Source organism: Xiphophorus hellerii, chromosome 9 (genome assembly GCF_003331165.1).
Source record: "Xiphophorus hellerii strain 12219 chromosome 9, Xiphophorus_hellerii-4.1, whole genome shotgun sequence".
Lineage (NCBI taxonomy): Eukaryota > Metazoa > Chordata > Actinopteri > Cyprinodontiformes > Poeciliidae > Xiphophorus > Xiphophorus hellerii.
Window position 1 is genome coordinate 5,727,479 of NC_045680.1, and position 21,411 is coordinate 5,748,889.

Sequence of the window (21,411 nt, forward strand, 5' to 3'; positions counted from 1 at the left end):
AATGTATAGAGCAGCTGAAAACCGACGGAGACATAATCCACGGTTACTCTGGAGGAGCTGCAGCAATACACAGCTCAGGAGGGAGGAAAGATTTTAGCCATGCTCTCCACAAATCTGGCTATGAAGGAAGAGTGGAGCTGTTTGGAAAAGAATTAGAAAATATATTTATTTAAATTAAACTTTTTAGGTGTGTGGAGGCAAGCAAACACTGCACCATGAACTACAGCTAGGCAAAAATAAATATAAAATCCTATTAAAATGCATGTTAATTCGTGGTTGTAACATGATGAGATGTGGAAAAGTTCAAGAAATATAAATGCCTTTGCAACACAGGAAATTTACAAGGACTCACACCTGTGACTTTCCAGTGATTGTTTCCTTCCTGCTGTTGCAGTAGCTTTAATTATCACCTCTAAATATAAAAATCCCCTTTCTATGAGCAAAGCTGCAACACATACTGTCACTCAAAAAGATAAAGATGTTAAAAAAAACTGTTATATCCTCAGTGGCTGCATGTTATGAACCTGCAGATGGTAAAATCACATAGAGCTAATTAACTGCAGACATTTGTCCTGCTGAGTTCACCAAAAAGAGATCCAGACTCCGTCATTGTGACAGACAAACTGAACATCCTGATAAACGTGTCACACATTATCCCTCCAATCCAACATACACACATCAGTTTCTGCAGGGCAGATAGAAACAAAGGTCATAATTCAGAGGTCTAGAGACACTGAAAGGTCAGAGAAGCATGTCTTAGAAATCAATCTCAATCCAAGAGTTGGAAACTGTAAAACACCGATCAGGTCAGACATCGCCGCTCATTTGGACAGAAGCACATGATGGCTAACGATGCCACAAAATAACAAATACTGCTCTTTTCTAGGAAAGCAGCTTCCTTTTAGATACCTATCAAACCTTTCAAACGTTTTTGTCACTTTTTAATCATTTCAGCAGGGGAACAAACAGCAAAAAGAAGTAGGTTGTTAAAAAATTGATTTTGAGGAATGTTTCCTGTAATGAACTGGTTCATCCAGGATGCAAGAAAGCAAGAGAGAACAAAACTTTCCAGTAAAATAATAATAATTAAATAATACGGATTGCAATTTTTTGTCTGGTTACCAATCTTTAAAAACCTGATCTACCAATTCTGACAAATACCAACTTCTTTTTATTTGAAATGTCACTAAACATAGCAAGAAAGCTGCTGAATTGGTAACAGGGGTGACTATTGCTAACTGCAGAAACGACCTGATGGGGCGGTTTGTCAGTCAAACCTCTCACTGCAGAGCAAAAGAAGACACTGGTGGATTTTATAGGCCTTTGCTTTACATGTAACTATCATCCAATCTCCCAAAATGAAAGAAATCTGAGCCAGTTTTTCTGCACCTCTATAAAATAACATACACCACTGAAAAAGCATGAGAAATAACAGGAAAAAAAGAGAAAATGGAATAATTCTCAGCCTCAAAACTGGAGAGAAAAAAAGGAGGAAAGAGAAAAAGACTGAAACGTCTCACTGACCGGAGCTCATCATGGCTGGCCAAGGCTTGGCTGTAAATCTCCTGCAGTCGGTCAAGTGGGATAACATTAATGGCGGACAGACGCCGCGTCTCTCGTGGATGTTGGTCCTGACATGAATGTCTCCGCCACAGAGGAGGCAACAACAACGGGCCGGAGAAACGGCGCCGGACCACCTGCTGGACGGTCGGAAGAGACTCCCGACGATTCTGCAACACAGAGGAGAAAATAGAGTGAGTTAATTTGCAATCAAATGGTTTTGTCACCAAAGGCTAGGATTTTTTAATCAATCAATCAATCAATCAATCAAATTTTATTTGTATAGTACATTTCAGCAGCAAGGCATTTCAAAGTGCTTTACATCATAACAAACACAGAAACACAATGCAACATAGAATCAACAATCAAAACACGACATTAAGTCAGGTTCCATCAATAAATTTGTAATTGATTACATTTCAAATACAATCCTAAACAGGTGGGTTTTTAGTCGAGATTTAAAAGAAGTCAGTGTTTCAGCTGTTTTACAGTTTTCTGGAAGTTTCAAATTTGTGGTGCATAGATGCTGAAAGCTGCTTCTCCTCGTTTGGTTCTGGTTCTGGGGATGCAGAGCAGACCAGAACCGGAAGACCTGAGAGGTCTGGAAGGTTGATACAACAACAGCAGATCTTTAATGTATTGTGGTGCTAAGCAGTTCAGTGATTTATAAACTAACAACAGTATTTTAAAGTCTATTCTTTGAGCTGCAGGGAGCCAGTGGAGGGACTTTAAAACTGGTGTGATGTGCTCTATCTTTCTGGTTTTAGTGAGAACGTGAGCAGCAGCGTTCTGGATCAGCTACAGCAGTTTGATTGATTTGTTGGACAGTTTTTTTACTTTGTTAAACTTACACAGATTATTTAGGAACTGCAGCGAAATTTAATTGAGTCGAGCTAAAATTATGCGACATATTTCATATTTCTAGTGCATATTAGGACAAAATTATGAGTTATTACGGTTACCAACGCTTAAAAACCATCACCTCTCATCTGCGCATATATTTTATGTAAATTCCTTAGATAAGATCCATGTGTGCATAACAAGATGTGAGCTAAAATAATCACTGTCACAGTTATAAATAGTTTAATAAATAAGTCTCTGAATAAACAATGAATTCACATGTGTTGATGGAGGGACATCTGCTCAGTTCGCCCTCAGGGGATGGCAAACACAACACAAACACTTTTCACATCTGACACTAAGTAAGTAGTTTGTTTGTCTTCTTCCCTAAGCATCAAATTAGCCGTGTGTGTGTGTGTGTTGTGTGTTTGCTCTCTTTTCTCATCCATTAGATGTTCAGTGATGCGGAGCAAATTGATAAGACGACTGGATGACAGACAGCAGCCTTGTCTGGCTCAGAAAACAACTCTAAATGTGCGACTTGGTGTAAGCAATAAAGAAACAAAATGGCTTCTCTTAAATTAATCAGGTCAAATGAGATAAGAGAACTAAGAAAACATGGAAGCTCAAAGAACTTCTGCTTTTTATGATACTTTGGTGAAATCTGTGTTTTAGAGAAGATCTGAGCGTTGATGGATATTGATCTCATCTGTTTTTACCTGACTGGTTCTCTCAAGCATGAAAAACAAAACATGACTGTCAGCTTCTCTCTTCACCTGTTACTACATTGAACAACCTCTTCTCAGATAAAATCTCTCCTCTGTTTTTACTTTTGTTTCCAAACAGCCCTGCTGCAACCTTTAAATAAGAACAACATAATGTAAAATTCATCTAAACGTCTTTATGCTTCAGAAGAAGTTTGCATTAGACGCTGCCCAACTTTGTCGGAAATGTCGTTTACACCTGATCTGGTAATAATGGAAGTCATTTGTGGCGTTGCACAAGTCACAATGAAAGCAATTGAAAAAAATTTATTTTAATCTGCTGCTTATTTCTCACCTTTTCACAGCTGTCCACTCTCGGTGGGAAGAAGGTGAGATTATTGAATGACCTGTTTTGTAAAGCTACAGAGTGGAACAGAGGGTTTGAAAGCCGACATACGGATGAAACACACACAGCTGCACATTATTAAAGAGTAAAAATACAGATTTATTTAGGTGGACGTTTGGATACGAGCTGCAAAATCCAGCACAGACACGTTGCAACGTGACGTCACGTGCACAAGATCCCGCTACCGTTGGTGAAATGTTTGCGTGATTTTTGGGGGGGTTTTTTGTTTTGTTTTGAATCCTGATACATTAGTGGAGCTGCTGTCAGTGAGTTGCCGTGGCAACCGGTCTGCGTGTATGTGTGTAGCGTAGCCGACACAGAGAGCGAGAAAAGAGAAGAATACGAATAATAACTGGACTGTTCGATCACGGCAGCAAGTAAAAGAATAATCTTTTTGTCCTACAGAGTTACATGCATTCGTGAAATTTCCAGACATAAACAAAAACATGCAAGGTGTCTAGAATTACAAAAGTTGCTCATAGACTAAGGGAGTCGAAAGTCTGGCCCAGGGGCCATTTGTGGCCCTCAAAGTAGTTTTGTGTGGCCTCAGGTTGAAGTTTGGGAATTATTTAAATGGGCCTCCAGCAAATGGAGCCGATGGAGACTTTTTGTGTTTTTCTTTGATTTTCAGCAACAAATCTTAAATAGAAAAGTGTTCAGATGACAGACCTGCTGTCTCAATAACACATTTTGCTGGATGATAAATTGTTGCAGTAAAACAACTAAAATCATAAATAAAATGGATTATAATGTTTCTGCAAACAAGATTTCTCTTCATGAGTCAAAATGTATCAAGATAACACAGAGGCAGAAGAATCTTAAATAATAATCACCAAAATATACAGATTATAATCTCTGAACACACAGAACACAGAACCGGAACAGCTTCTTTCCCACAGCTGTCACGCTTTTGAACGCCTCCTGACATAAAACATAACTATAAGGACTGTACTCCCCTATCCTCTCATACAACAATAACACATGGACTATCCTCACACACACACACACATCACGGACTGTTTTCTTCACACACACATACAACCTGTAAATTTTATCTGCCATTATTTATCTATAATCCATTCCCTAACATTCTTGTATATTCTGTATAATCTGTATAATCTGTGCATATAGCTCCCATATTTATATTTATACACAATATCTATATCTCTTGCTATAACCCCTTATAGTCTATACATACATAGTCTTGTACATCTGTAAATAAATATTTATATCTCGTAGAGCACTTCTGGATAGATGCAAACTACGTCTCGTTGCTTGTACTTGTGACAGTGCAATGACAATAAAGTTGAATTCTATTCTATTCTATTCTAACATGAATGAGTTGCTGACTCCTGATTTTCCTATTAGTATTAGTATTTCTTAAATAAAATTTAGCAGCAGATTGTTTCTTTACATTAGTTTTTGTTCTCAGGTATGATAAAACTGATCTATTTATCTAAATACATAAGAAAAACACCAGGTGACTATTACTTTTTGAGGTTTCTCAGAAAAATCTGTTTTTTTGTGTGTTTAATGTTTAATGTAGCCGACATTAAGGGGTGCAGACATGATATCAGGTTTCCCCTCACCACCATCATGGAAACTGGGTTTCCTGTTCACGTTTAATTTGAGCGTAACCCAGTTAGTCGAGGTAACCCAGTTAGTCGAGGTGTCCGCCTCTGGTTTAGAGTCAGCGTAGTAAAGTATGCTTCTGGTAACTGAATTACTCTCTTTCTCTGACCTAGTTAGTTAGGCAAAGGAAGAGATTTTATTTCATTTTTTATTGATGGAGAGAAAACACAAAAAACAAAGCTTTTGAACTAAATGCAATTCTCTAGTTTTAAGTGACACTAATCTCATCTTCTCGCTAAAGTTGGCACTTTTATTTATAGTTTCATAGTTTATTTATTCAGCACCATCTTTTTGGTTTTGCTTCAACATGCTCCTTTGTCGCTGAGGTGTTGAGGCTTTTCTTGCCTCCCTCTCACCCATCAGCAGCAGAGACGAAGCAGCTGGCTGCGTTATCACCTGGCCAGCCTCCCGCCATGACACTCGCAGGAAGTGAGAATGAGATGGAGGCAGCAAAGCGTTTGTGATCAGATGGGAAGGTGGGTTCTCAGCAGGTTCTGCGCTCGCCACGCTTCTCCATTAAGCAAGAGCGCCGCATCAATACCTGTGAGTCAACAACTCACCCCAAGTGCTTTGTCATATGTGCAGCTCAGTGTGGCACGACGCAGCCAGGCTTGAACCTCACATCTCACCTCCATTAAGTCACTGAGAAGTAGCATGTCAACGCCGAGTGCGATCACTCTGACACAACGTCGTCTGGGAACAAACTCTGACATAAAGGGGATTTAAAAACGTAAATATCTCCATTTTATTTCTGGTATAATATAGACTTTAACATCTTCTTTAACATCCACAGATAAAAACACTGACACAAATGTACTCTGAGGATAAATAACAGCACCCATATTCGTTTAAGGGTTTCGAGTATTGAGGGGGGTTTTTATGGTAGAGGATTAGGGCCACCGAAAGAAAAACAAAAAGAATTCTGAGATTAAAGTCAGAATTCTGAGATTAAAGTCAGAAAGTCAGAATTCTGAGTTTAAAGTCATAATTCTGAGAATTCTGAGATTAAAGTCAGAATTCTGAGATCAAAGTCAGAATTCTGAGATTAAAGTCAGAATTCTGAGATCAAAGTCAGAATTCTGAGATTAAAGTCAGAAAGAAGAAAGTGCTAATTTTCATTTAGAACAAGCACATGCTAGCAACAAACACGACGGAGAAATATCAGAATTTTTATTATTTCATATTTTTATTAAATATTTCTCCGTCGTGTTTGTTGCTAGCATGTGCTTGTTCTAAATGAAAATTAGCACTTTCTTCTTTGATTTCCAATTTTGACTTCCAACGATTCACTTCCTGCTAAAGAGCCCCCTGGCGGTTGATGAAAAAACTACAGAAAAGCCGCACCGGGCTACAAGCCTCATGGTTCAAAGTGTGGGGAAAAAAAGTAGCGGCTTGTAGTCCGAAAAATACGGTAATTTCAGTGGTCTTCACACAAAATATTGAAATTCAGGAATAAAAATATGACATCAGGGTTTATCAGGTTGAGAGTTGGGTGAAGACAAAAACATCCCTATAATAATTATTACCAATAACTCTATAGATGCCTTTATATCACCGTCAATACAAACCAAAAACAGAGTCTTGGTGGCTCACTTCCATTAACTGCAAAGCTAATTTTCCATTTAACACTTAAGTGCTTTTCTGAATTGTGAATAATTTTTTCCAGTTCTAAAGTGCTAATTTAATTGGCTGTTTTGTAAACTTTAAGTTTAATAAAGTTCAACTTCTGTGTTGAAGTTTTGGTTTTAGTTTTATATTCATGCTCTTATTTTGAAGGAGGTGAAGACTGTTCTATTTCCTCTCCTTGTGTTTTCTCTCTTTTTTCTCCAAATATATTTATTTCAAACAAGAAACATACAGGAATAAAATAAAATACAGACAGTAGAGAACAAGAACAAAAACACAATATCTAAAAACACATAAATTATAATGTCAAAGTTTAATTGTAGTCTCTCAAGAGCAGATATGTTTGTCATACTTTTAAAATTACTGTTGGTAATTTACTTTCTATTTAAGTATTTATTTTCCTCCACAAGTTTATAATCTTGTATTTTTTTTCTTTTGATGTTGTCTCTCAAACTTCTTCTCTTTTCTTATTGCATTTTTGAAAAGAATGTGGCAATTACTCTTAACTGCAGCTAATCAAAGGCTGTGGAGTCAAAAAGAAATCCTCATAATTTGGCTCCACACATCATCCATCAGCCTTGTTTTTCATGACAAACAAACAAGAATCATTCATAATCAGTCTATTGTGTTCAGAATAAAGGAGGATGTTTCACCTCATTAACGAGGCTGGGTGGCTTAATAAACCAAATCTGCATATTGTCAATACATGCTAAGCAAAAGATAAAGTGTAAATAAATTGGAGTGATGTTCTGCTATTTAAACAGGAAGCAGCAGATGGTGTTGAAAGTGCACTATGATCAAACCAAAAACACAAATTAACCAACATATTTCATAAAATAGTCAAAAAATATGAAATAAAAAACTGAATTTATGCTATCTCAACCTTTATCATTATTACTCGAGTTTTAAAGTCATTCAAGCTTAAAATAAACATTACTGCTTGTACATTTATAAAATTTCTCAGAGTGTTGATGTCAGGATATAATAATGACATAAAATATGCTAAATGCAGCCGGGCAGACAGGTTGCTTCCGAGACGATTGGGCCATGCAGTATAATCTTATTTCCAGGAAATTTCCACTCAGCCGCCATCTGCTCTGCAGGACATTTACACTCCTCTATGGTCTCACACACCAAACATACGCTCACACGTCGAAGAAACTCGGCACACAAACAGCAAAAGAGCTCAGCGTGTGAAAAGTGTGAGACGGCAGAGAACATTAACCCTTCGTAAACTCATCTCAGCAAGGGAAGCAGAGAAGAAAACGAACACCGATCCGTTATGATGCTGAGAAGAGCAGAGAGGTTTAAGGCTCCCTGCTGGGTCTACACGTGTGTGTGTGTGTGTCGCAGCAGATCGCCAGAGGAAATCTGCTCTTCTAAAACAACAAAAAAACAAAAAACATTTAACTGTATGTTTGATGTTGCCCAGAAGTTCAGAATGTAATTAACGTTACTCCAATTGTGTCACTTAAAACCGCCTCTGTGTGGGTTTCTCATTATTAACTCAATTAACTCTGCAGGCTGAAAAAGAGCTTTTTCTAAAAATAAAGTGTTTATTTTCAGTTCCAGGGGAATACTAAAAGACAAAATGACTGAATGTCTCTGAAACGTTGGGACAGCAAACAACAAAGAAAATGAAGAAGTTAAAAAGAAAAACATGACATATTCTTTTTAAAAAAGCCTCACAAGAGTTTCACTGTTGCTTTTCTATGTTCCTACAACAGGAAGCTGTGCTGAAATTCAATTTGGGGGCAGATGAAAATAATTATTCACAGTGAAAAGGCCATTTGATGAAAGAATTGAGGTTAAAAATGAGAATAATTGGAGGCCGGCGACATTTTCTTTTTGTGTCAAACTTCCATATTTTTTAGAGTTCTCACACGTTTTTCAGCCAAAAAGTCTAAATAGAGAAACCTTCACCTTGAATTTATAGCAGATGATTTGACAGTGGTCAGGCTCCAAAAAACCAGAGAATGGGTGCCATATTTAGACAAAATTATATGTAACAAAGTCTAGAACCGGAATATATTCTCAATATTCTCTTGTTTTTAGGCTTCACATTAGAAACATTAAAACCAGAGTTTGCAGCACAGGAACCCTAAATGTTGCAGATTGTCATCATTAGAGGTGGGAGGAAAAACTCGTCCGTTTCACACTGGAACAGATCGAGCTCACAGACTCTTAGCTTACATTCACACAGCAGGTAAATGCGACACATATTCAACTTTTTAACGGCAGTCCGAACAACCCAATTCAAATCTTATCCCCCCCCCAAAAAAGAAACAAATTTCATATATGGTACTAATTCAAATAAATATCCAACTGTTTTCAAAACGTCTGCAGTCGTGTCGCATTTTATCCGACTTTTACATCATTGATGTGAAACGTGCGTCATAATTCTGCACCAGAAGAAGCGAGACGCAGTAAATCTGGACGTAAATAAGTGCGGAAGCACATAGCACCAACACATGACTTTAATTTTTCTTCCTTCCTCTTGTTAGTTTCCTTTGCTAAAAAGCTTTAAAATCGATCCATAAACGGCTCTAACCATTATTACTTCAGTAAACATTGCGCTGCTGCGTGACGTCTACGGTCTTCTGCGCATCCGGGTCGCTTTGTGGTCAGAACCTGCTCACACAGACGTCTGATTGCAGTCGGATGTAAATAACAGTATGAACAACCACACAGCAGAAAACTGTGGAGTTTCTACAAAATTAAGAAGTAGTGAACTTCTAAGAAGCTAATTTTAGCACTAATGACAGCCACTCTTCTGTAATAGACATTTGTATAAAGGATTTTTTTAAAAAGGAGTTGTAACAAAAAAAAAGAAGAGGAAATGGATTAAAACATGGATTATAATATAAACTATCTTATCTCCACTACAAATAACTATGACTGTGGTTCTTTTTTTGGTTTAAAGATGAAATTTTGTTTGCTTCACATTAAAAAATAACTCATTAAAAAGGCTCTAAAGTTGAGCTAATACATTTTCAAATGAAGGTTTTTCTTCCCCCTAACAAATTCACAATCACATATTCTCTCTGAATACATTAACACACTGAGCTAGATAGAGGTATTATTAACATTCATCATAAAAGGCTTTTCACTCAGTGGAGCAAAGCTCATTTGATCAGCGCCTCTGTGAGCCTGTTTTTGTTTGAACAAGGAGCTGAAGTAAGAAGAAAACCTTTTATAACCTTTATTCAAGTTAACATCGTCATTTGACAGGCAGACAGATAACAGCTGCAGAGATGCAGAGAGTTAGGAGAGCATAAGAGAAGAAGAAGAAGAAGACATTAATCTTACTTACCTGAAATCTAGACATTGATGCTGGTTAGATGTCCAACAGTGAGACAGGAGCTGAAACGAAAACAGAACAACGTGTTAAAGTGATGGACAACATGTCTTTAAAGGTTTAAGTCTTCTGATTCTTAAGAAAGAGAAATAAAAATAAAACACAGAAACTTCCTGCTTTATAGGTTTGTCACAATAAACAATAAATCAATTAATCGCATGATAAATTAAGAGAAGCTCAATCATTTCCATTTGCTTGATTTATCGTTTTTCTCTTTTCTCTCTCTTCAGTTTGGTCTTTTGGTCCCAACTATCCCTTTTTTTTGAAAGATTATTTTATTTACAGAGACTTTTAATTAATTTTATTTGTTGTTTCTGTTGTTTTCTTTATTTACTTTGGATATTTAACATATCTCTCAGTTAGAGTGTTTAAGAATTTAAAGTTTATCGACCTTTGAGAATGTGATCTTGTGTTTTTATGCCATTAGTACTACTATATTGCTTTAAAATGTTCTCAAAACAACAATATTATAAGTTCTGGGACAATTTATCGTCTAGCAAAATTTGTTATCAAGCATTAAAGACAAATGCATCATTAGAGATTTAAGTCGTTCATATTGAGCTTTCAACCTTTTACTACTTTGATGTAATCTTTCACCCTTATGAATTTTAAAACATGAAATATATAATAAATAAACGAATGGAGAACGAGGCGGGTCATTTATAAACTCTTCATCTGACTCATCACCGGCATTTACAGCCAACGACTGGACCAGAAGGAGAAGACACAGGAGCTAAAAGCCTTTTTCTCTCCAACCAGAAAGTGAAATAAATTTATTTAAACACTTTTTATTCTCATACTTTTAACAACAAAATCAGATCCACTGAGTCCTGAATCTACACAGCCAAATAAAATCAGCAGAAGAGAGAAAAGATTCACGTTTAAATTACCTCACAAAGCTTTTCAGAGATGATTGGTAACAAGAGGTAAATTAACTGCAGGTCAACCTGTCCTTCATTAACACTTAATCAGAGCTACAATTACAACTCCAGCAGAGACTTGACCTTTAGTGCTTTTATTTGACATTTAATTTACAGGGTTTGTCTGCTTCTCTGTGTTATTGTCACAAAGTAAACTCTACCCACAGTGAAACTTTAAATAAACTCACCCTCTATCTATTATTTAGTGGAGGAAAATGCCACTTTAAAAAATAACTGCTTCCTTGAAAAATCACAATATATCAATAACTATGAAATCAGATGAGACTAAGTTCAGGATGGTTTAATAAAGATAAAGCACATAACACACACTGAAAAGTGCGACATGTGACCTGTGATGATGTGGCTTCTCTTCCAAATGACCTGGGAATGCTGTCAGAAAATATAAACTCCTTACATTTAATAAAAATAAGGTTGATCCTTGCAGAAGACTGAAAATTGAGTCCTTTGAAAAAAACAAAACATGCAGCCAAACATGGTCCAGCAGACACAAAATCAACTCTCTTTTCTGGCCTTCAAATATATAAAACAGAAATACTACAAGAAAATGATGCTCCTGCACTTAAAGAATCATTTATTTTCCAGTGGTGTGAGCAAGCATGAAGGACACTGAGGACAAAATCAGCAAACTAGTAGATTTAATTTTCTTCCAAAAATACATGAGGTTTCCTAGATGTATTTCTCACATTTCTTAGGTCAACAATATTCTTCAACTGGTGCAACGACATCTCCATTGTTACAGGTTTGTGGATTTTGTCTGAACCAGCACTTCCACTAGAGGGCAGAAAATCATAAAGTCATCCATCGTAACAGTAGAGTACTGATGTAATTATTTCAAAGAAGAAAAGAAGGTGAATACAGACAATTAGTTCAAGCTTCACTCCAAGAGTTTGTGTCTCAACTGTTTCTCTCATAATCTCAGTTCTTTGCAGGATATTCAGTTCAGTCAAAGTGAAGATATTTATAGATTAAAGATTTTTATTCTTCCATATCGGTCATATGTTAGAATATATCACTGTGCTGGAGATGCAAACAACTGGAGCGTCATTTGAACTGCAGAACAAGTTATACAACTAAATAAAAGTGGAACAGGAACTACCAAGGCCTGGTAGCCCAGATGTTTGCTTTTTGGAGAGCTATAATTTATTATCATCAAATAATCCTGTATTATATTCTGTTTGTAGTGCAGGTCTGTCCAGAAGCAATGAAACAACACGTCACAATATCCAGTTATTAGTTTAAATTAGTTTCACTCTACGATGAGAGAAACTGAAGAGCAGAGTAGAAAATAGATATTTTTATTTTTCATTGTTGATACTTGAACCTCAGCCTTCTGCCAAGAGCAAATAAACAAAGCAATCATTTCCAAAAAGGTTTTTAGGTCTACACAATATTTTTGATCTCTTTATAGAGTCGGAGCATCACAGGACTAAAAACATAGCAGCCACACATATTTGTTCAAACACGAATAAATGGAAAATATTTTATATTAAACCTGAATTAGGACTTTTATTAAAATATCCAGAACCTCTGAAGGTAAAACCATAAATTTATACTTTAATAAAACAAACTATTCTCAAAAACGATAAAGAGTAAACAGAAGAAAAACTGCACTGAATTTCTTAGGAAAGAAAACCTCAACTTCTCAAATTCTTTGAATCAAATAGCATGTTTTCTTCATCAGGGTTTCATTATTAGCCATCCAGCTCTGTCTGTTTGCTACAAGCTATGGTGGCTCAGACGGGCAGGATGTGGAGAACTGAGCTGCAGATTTACACACAGATCAATCTGATCTGCGTCAGCTGGATTCAAAGAACTTTGTGAAATACGGAAGCTCATAAAGGCAAATTTTATCTGCCTCTCAGCCTGATTGTAGGCTTTGAAAATAAGTTCTTCACATCCTTTTTTTAAGCATGGGGTTTCCTTCCTTTGTGGTACTGTATGGTACGATAATCGCAACATGCTGCATAGTCTGTATAAATAACAAAGCAATTGACAACTTTACACAGAAACTAGAATTTATGTATCATTCTTTGTTGAAATCAGAGGCGCAGAAAAAATTTAGTTATTTAGTTATTTGTTTGTCCAAGTAGAAAGGGACAATAAATCAGTAACAATATTTATCACAATAGAGATTAGACCAATATCTATAGATAACACATCTGATAAAATTTTCAATAACTTTACTGAACTCCAATCCAGAACCGCACAGCATTCTGGGAGATGTAGGCAGAGGAAAGACTTTAACCACTCAAATCCTCACAGATAGCTAAGCTAGGTTTGTGGCATCAACTAACTCACCTAGCAACAACCTGCAGAGTAACTTGCGGTTACCTAGCAACAACCTGTAGAGTTTAAGGTTTTGCCACTCTGCCTCATAACTGCTTAAAAATAAAAAACACTGGCCTGGAGTTAAAACTGTGGATAAAACAGGAAAAGTTGTGTCACTAGTTAGGTAGTATTTCAAATATTTAAAACAAAAACATGTCAGTAACTATTGATATTGACTGATATGAAACACTTATATCATGATATGTTTATCTATGACTGAAAACATTATGTCCAACACCTGACTGGCCCAATTTTAATAAATGTACTAAGCACTAATAGCGCACAGAGATAACAACACTCAGTTGTAACTGTAAAGTATTAAAAGAGTCAAACCTAGTTTTCTCTGTTTCCTGTACATTCAGGCAGAAGCTTCAGCGAATAACAGGAAGTTGAATGTACTACAGCAAAGTTGGTCTGATGTCACAGTACAGTAAAAATCACATTTCTACCAGAGCTTACTGAATTATTTGTGCTACTAAATAATGCACTGAACTGAGTTTAGTAATATAGGAAGCAAATAAGAGCTTAAACTGTGAACATCAAAACCCCTTTGTCTTTGTTTTGAAACTGTTAAACTGCAGAGCATTGTAATATTGTAGTATTCTTCCTATTTTTTATTCCTGGAAATAGGAAGAAAAACAGTTTAACGTGCTGAAGGCGGAGTGTCGGAAAAGGTAGGAGCTTCTTAAAGAGCCGGAGGTCCAAATTCAAGATGTTAAATTGCTATGTCAAATTTCTTTTAAGTTATGTTTGACATATAAAGCATTTTTATAACAACCTTCAGTTGTTATAAAAACCTCCAACTGTTTAAAGCACAACAGTTACTTGGTTGTGCTATAAAATGCCATTATGTGACTAAAAAATACATATTATCTCCCCTTTAATGAAGTGATTATTCAGCATCTTTGATTAGATTTTACTCAGTCAAAACTTTGTTTGTTTAGCAGTTATAAACATTCATTTCTTTGGCCATCACTAACTATAGAATGGGAAAAGAATGGAGAACTAATTTAACTTTGTAAAACTGCAGAGCAAATGGCCTTTCACTGAAATGATAGATCTATGCAGTTCTACTGTTTTGAAACAGGAAGTTAATTTTTAAGCTGCAGCTACAGCTCACATCGTAAATCATTACTTGTGATTTAACGCTTTGAAGCTTGATGTAACGCTTTATGTCCAAAGAAGAAAAGAGGCATTTCAGTGGCCCAAAAACCTCCTGGCGTCGTGAAATGCTCCTCTGCAGTCTGCAGGAGGTTTTTCATCTGAGCTCTTAGCTCTAAGCTTTAAAATGCTTTTTGGCAGTGGCAGCCACAGCAGTGAGAGTGCACTCTGACATTCTGCCGTGATCGTTTCCAAGGATATCGCTTCTCAAAAATAATGACAGCCTGACTTTTCTCAGATGAGAGCTGACATTTGCTGTTTCTCCAAGGGAGACATACTTCCATGAAAAGCCACAAATGTCTCTAACAATTTAATTAACGAAAACTTCTCCATCCCTCAGGTAACACGACTGACTATAATGATCTCTGTTATTTAATATCAGGAGGGCTCCTACTAAGTCTGTGGGTTCTGCAGCAGAGTCAACCAAAACTTCAGACACTAATAATCTCTAATTAAGGTAGATACAGCAGGCAGGTGAACTATTCAGTTCAGTTCAATTATAAAGCACAGATTAAAAAATAAACTTTACCGGAAAATCAAAAGCCTGGTGTTGTGATCTTGGTTCTCCAAGCTCTTGGTTAAAGTTTCAAAACAACGATCACATTGAATTTTATAGCAATGTGAAAGCAACCGCAATGGTTAACCCATATTATGCATATCCATTCGCCTCAACATCCAGCAACCACCAACCAACAAGGAAATCATTTAAAACTGCAGATAAAATAAATAAAGTGGACCTTTTCGGGTCTTCCAGTAAGCCTGTTTTAGTAGACTCCCATATCCATTTCTGCTCAATCAGTCTGCCATATAATGAGTTTAAAAGACAGACTGGAAGAGAGTGTTCCTACAGAGCACTTAACCTTTTCAAGGTTTAGTCACATTACAGGCATCAGCTGTATTTTACTGGGATTTTATGGGACAAAACAACACAAGAGCACAATGTTGTGCATAAATGTGAATAGGAAGGAAAATGATACGTTGCTTTTAAAGTTTCAGGCGAGAGACACATCAATTTGTGTCTCTAGGTTTTAGTCTCCAATTTTTTTTTTGTGAAACATTTTGAAACCCATGTAACCTTTTTTTCTTCTGCTTCACAATAGCGAACAGTTTTGCCTAATGGTTCAATTCAATACATTGAAGTTTGTGGTTGTAAATGTAAAAATGGCTGTGAATACTTTGAGTTTGTTCTTCCCAAACCGAGGATCTTCACGCTGAAAGCTAACAGAGCTGTCAACCACACCACCATTCAGCCCACAGTGCGAAACATGTTTCTATTTAGTTTCATGCAAAACAATACTGCAATATTTCAAATTGCTAATGTTTATGTCATGTTAAATGTCTAAAAAACCTGTCGCGAAAAGCAATTAATCAATTAATCACAAGATGAATTAAAATGAACATCATTTCTATTCTGATGATTTCATAATCCATTTTGTTTATGATTGTAAGTAGTTTTTATTTCTGTTTGATTTATTGTTTCTGGTTGTTGTGTTTTTATGTTGGACATTTAAGGTGTCTTCCAGTTCCAGTGTTATTTGTTCTTTACAAGATTAAAGTCTACTCAACTTTAATTTTGTCAATATATTACTTGAACTTTGCCTCAAAACAACAATATTATCGTTTATCGCATAATTAATGGGACAATTTTTTGTCCAGTAAAATTAGTTATCATGTCAGGCCTTTGTATATCTCTATCAAATAAATAGATACAGTGTAAGCAAAATAAAGAGTTGCTTTTCCAACACTTATTACAAAACCTGTTAAAGGTTTAAGGATAGGATCACAGTTAAAAAATAAAACACATCTGACATAAAAACACCAGATGGAAATGGTTCCATAACGGCAGTAAACATTAGATTTGGTCCATCATGACACTGAAGGTTATCACGACACTGTGTTGGCGTCTTCCTCACTGATTCAGTGATAACGATGAGCTGTTTCGGTGCAAAGCAGATCTGGTGATGCGTTTTTATCGCATGCAGTGGGGAACAGATTCAGCTCAGTTCAGCTTTTAGACTCATTTCTGTTTTTACTAAAACTGTTTCAGTGAACGCTGGTGTCTTTTCTGATAACAGAGCAGACAAGCGTGTTGAATAAGACTGATTCCCACATTTCTGTTACAGCCCAAGTTTTCACATACAAATCAAGATAAAATTATACATGATTTTCAATTTTTAAAAGAGGGTGATCAGCAAAAAAAAACCATACTATTTTTTTAAAATTTGACTTTATATTAAATATTCTTTAGGTTTTCTTGCCGTTGTATGGAACCGAATAAAGCCTAAAGTTTTTAAACAACTACCGTAAATATAATATAAGCTTTGGAACATCCCAGAAAAGTCAGTGCCTAATCAGTCATAAAACAAAAAAAAACATCACATTTAAATTTTCTCTGTTTTCTGGCCACATATCAACCTAAAAATGAAGCCACATGCTTGATTAAGACAACAAAAACTGTGTGGTTTCTCTCCAACTTGTAACCACATACTGTTGTGAGGGTGTATGTGTGTATATTTGAGTTTATATATATAATTTAAAGTCGTGCGACGTCTGGCAATAGGGCTGGGCAATAAATCAATAACAATATGATAGACATGTGATCAATATCAACAGATAATACATCAGATAGAATATTCAATAATTTCACTGAAGTCCAATCCAAATTCGCACAGAACTCAACCTCACAACCTGGTGGCTTCTACTAACTCTCTCGCTCTTTGGTTACCTAGCAACAACCTATTGAGTAACTGGCGCAGCTGCAGTTTAAGATTTCTCCACTGTGCCTCATAACTGCTTAAAAGTAATAATAATAAGAATAATAAAATAAATTTAAAAAACATGGTGGATAAAGTAGAAACCAGGATCACCAGTTTGCTAGTATTTCAGATGTTTTAAAAAAACAAATCAATAATTATTGACATTGACTAATATGAAACGCTTGTATTCTGATACGTTTTTCAGTCATATTGTCATATGTGACAGTTGACGTTGTTGTTTTTCTCTCTTAAGAGTAACACATTTAACTCAATTTAACAGTGAAGCTTTAGTTAGCAGCTCTGTGAATTTGGTGCAAAAGGACAGCAGTAAGCGAACGGGTGCCGCTAAAGTTTCAAACCAAATCATTCACTAATTACCTCTATGGCTCTGATCATGCCCTCAAATTGAAGCTGTTTTATCTGTGCTAACTGTTGCATTGAATGAATGGACAAAATCGTGACTCAGGTTGATAAGAAAACAGAAGATAATTTAGATTTAATCATTGTTTTGCCAGGATTGAGGCAGTTGAGCCCATTTTCTGCTGCATTTTCCATATCTCATAACGTAGCTGTTTCATGTGTGGCTTAGGGAAAACCCTCCACAAGGCACATCAAAGTCGGTAATAATTAGCCTCTCTGAGGTGAAGCGCCCCTGCCGGATTGTCCAATCAGCCACTGTATGGGGTGAAATCTCAAGGCGTCTTTGATGCCACCTTTACGGTGACGCACAGCTGATAGCTGATGTGATTATTAAAAACCTCTGATAAGAACTACACAGAAGTACTGCTGCACCAGAAACACACTACAAAGAAAAAAAAGTGACTCACTTGCTCCTTACATCCACAACGGCCATTCCATGAATCATTACAGTTAATATAGATATGGCAGCTGGGGGTTAGAGCAAAGTATGAAACATAAAACCGGCCAGAAGGGTCCAGCGTCTGGCCTTCATTCAGAAAATTTGCTGCTTCATTACGACTTGCTATATTCAAAAATGACAACTGATTGCCTAATAGTACACTTTTTTTTTTACACAAATATTCAAAGATCTCGTGAAACGATTGTTGAATTGACCAAAGTTAAGCGTTAAACTATAAATAATATCAGAGTTATACGTCTAAACTCCCAGAAAACGACCATATAACCACCTTTCTGACCTTATATCCATACAAATACACACAAAAAACAACCTCAAGTAACCTTCGGAGCTCCAATTACAATAAACTCCAAATTTTACTCAGAAATCTATTTCCTCTGGCAACCTTACAATAAGACCTTTCTCTTTTCTTATTTAATCAAAGCCTAGTCATCTTCTCAACAGTAAATTCATTGGAACTGACAAGACAAATACCCGTTTTTCCCTGACATATTATCAGTGAGTCATGCATGACAGACAAAAGGCAATCTGAGGCATGCCGCTGCACATGTTTGCATCTCAAACAGATCTCAGATGCAGACAATTGAACGGAGCGGGAAGGAGAATCAGGCTCAGAACTGGAGCAGAGCGCCATCTACTGGAGGAGCGAAGGGATGATGGGACAGTCAGCCCTGTTTACGTTTGTCAAACTGATGACACTGAGAATTTTTTAAGTTTCCCACGGCACAAAAACAGGTCAGACTGAGGAAACCGCTTGGGGCTATTTGAAAAGTTACGTCACTCCTCTGTGAGTGTAGAAGAAGAAAATCCCTCAAAGAAAGCGTCTTTTGCTCCAACTGATGATGAATGAAGGAGAAGTTCTCACAGGTAAATCCAAAAATAATGGAATAAAGAACTATTTTAAACCACAAACGTACAGGAAAAAATAGTAATCAATAATCTACAGATTTCTTTGTTCTCGCATAAGAGAGCAAGAAACAAAAAAGAGAGACACAACGCAACTGATAAACGTAAAGATAACATCACTTCAATGTTTTTATGAACAAAGCAGATACAAAAGGCAGAACGTTTGTCTTTGTCAAGCGGAGAAGATGTTCTTTGTCTCTGCCGGGGGTCACGGAGACGGAGTGAAGGAAGCAGATATGGAGGAAGGAAGGAGATAAAGGGAGGAAAGGAGGATGGGTAAATATTTTGGGGAAACACATTCCATGTTGGTTTACTCAGAACCCGAAGAGTCCAACAGGGATTACTGCAGTGAGTAACTCGGAAACAATTCAACTGTGGCTGTAGCGAAGTCTTCTTTGTGAACATCTTGGAAGATTATTTGTCAAAAATTAGACAGAAATGTGTATTGAGAAACTACGATGTTGAATCAATACTGAAAAATATGAATTCTTCTAACATTCAACTTTCAGATGAGGATTTTGTTTTATAGGAGTTTCCAAGACTAACTGAATTGAATGACAGTGACCACTAAACAAAAATCGCTTGTGATGGTTGCTATTTACATATTTCTGGGAATGACATTATTAGGAATGATAAAGTATAACAATAGCATATTTATTTGCGTTTTGTATAATCATAAACTAGTCGTGTTCACGAAAAAGGGGTGTTTATGTTTTTAAGATCAAATATTTACTGCTGCAAATACTATCTTTTACACACAAGGTAGCCATAATGAGTTTTGAGGTTGAGATTAACGAAGAACCTACAAATTTCAATTTTAAATTCTGACATCTAAGGACCTTTTTCTTAATGTTTCCCTTTTAAAACTTCTAAAACTTAAAAAATAAAATTCTGAATTGCCTGCTTGGGATTCAAATTCAGTTCAAGGTTTCCCCCAGAAAACTTGCTAAGCCCCGTGGTTAAGGCGATAGGCCAGTCATTCATCCAGCGGCCCGTCATGATTTCGAGTTAAAAAATCTTTAAAGTTGACAGGAAATTTGAAAATATCACTTGATAATTACGTATTCTTGAAAGATTGGAAGATTAACACCGGAGCACCAACTATAAAGTCTGAAAAAATGCAAACAATTTAAAAAACTGAAATAAATAAGCAATGCTTAGCCTGGTGGGGGCACAAGTAAAGCCTGGTGGCCCGCCAGGCTTATAATACACTGGGGGAGACCCTGCTGTTCAAATTCAAAAATACTTTCTGGATCTGAAAGGACATTAAATACGAGAGATATTAATATACATATATGATGAGGAGTTCCTGCAAAGTAAATACGCTGATTGACTGAACTATCCACAGTTGCCACATGCTTACTCCAGATGAGAGATTACGTAATAATCCTATAAGGCCACATGCATAATTTTTAATACAACCTCTTCAACAAAGTTAGTACTTTAATCAAAAACACGCCATAGCTAATAAATCTGATTACATACATATTAAATATTCTATGTAAAATACATGTAAAGTTATTTTCTTTCATCATTTCGGTTATGACAACTGTATGTTTAAAAACTTCATTTATCCATTTTTTTAACATTACTAGTTAAAATCCCACACTTAATTGAACTATTTTGTATTATAATCACACTGGAGTGAATTTATCTGAATAAATCTGTCTATGTAACTGAAATGATCACAGGAAGCAGATCTGTTTATTTTATAATAAAACATATACAGTATATGGCATTGTTGTGAATTAGAGCCAGTATGAGTAAACCAAAGTGAATTAATTCAATTCATCCGTTAGTCAGTCATTCACACTTGTATACTCACATACAGCTCCGGAAAAAACTAAGAGACCACTTAAAATGATCAGTTTCTCTGATTTTACTTTTTACAGGTATATGTTTGAGTAAAATGAACATTGTTCTTTTATTCTATGAAATTCCAAGCAAAAAGTTTGTATTTATTTGCAGAAAATGATAATTGGTCAACATAATGAGAAAGATGCAGTTCTTCAGAGCTCAAATAATGCAAAGAAAACAAGTTTGTATTCATTTAGAAACAACAATATTAATGTTTTAACTCAGGAAGAGTTCAGAAGTCAACATTTGGTGGAACAACCAGGAGGATTTCAATGGGGTTCAGTGCAGTGGACTCTTAGTTTTTTCCAGAGATTTATATATTATGTCAGTGTTGGTATGGTGTTGCAGTAAACCGCTGCTTTAATAACTTTAAATGGACGCCTCATGATGAATAGCAACAACCGAACTCCATTCTAACTTCAACCTTACAATACGTGAAACCTGGCAACTCTGAACAAG

At 36.2% G+C, this 21,411-nt stretch overlaps 1 protein-coding gene across 1 annotated transcript in view; it reads right to left on the minus strand.

Moving 5' to 3' along the window:
• LOC116725582 (cAMP-specific 3',5'-cyclic phosphodiesterase 4C) overlaps window positions 1–21,411 on the minus strand; it is a 120,079-nt gene that overhangs the window by 98,334 nt on the left and 334 nt on the right. Inside the window, exons 2-3 of the mRNA XM_032571724.1 lie at window positions 10,082–10,131; window positions 1,525–1,730 (exon numbers count right to left, since the gene is read on the minus strand). Of these exons, the coding sequence (XP_032427615.1) occupies window positions 1,525–1,730; window positions 10,082–10,096 (221 nt within the window). The 5' untranslated portion in view covers window positions 10,097–10,131. The remainder of the gene's footprint in view (window positions 1–1,524; window positions 1,731–10,081; window positions 10,132–21,411) is intronic.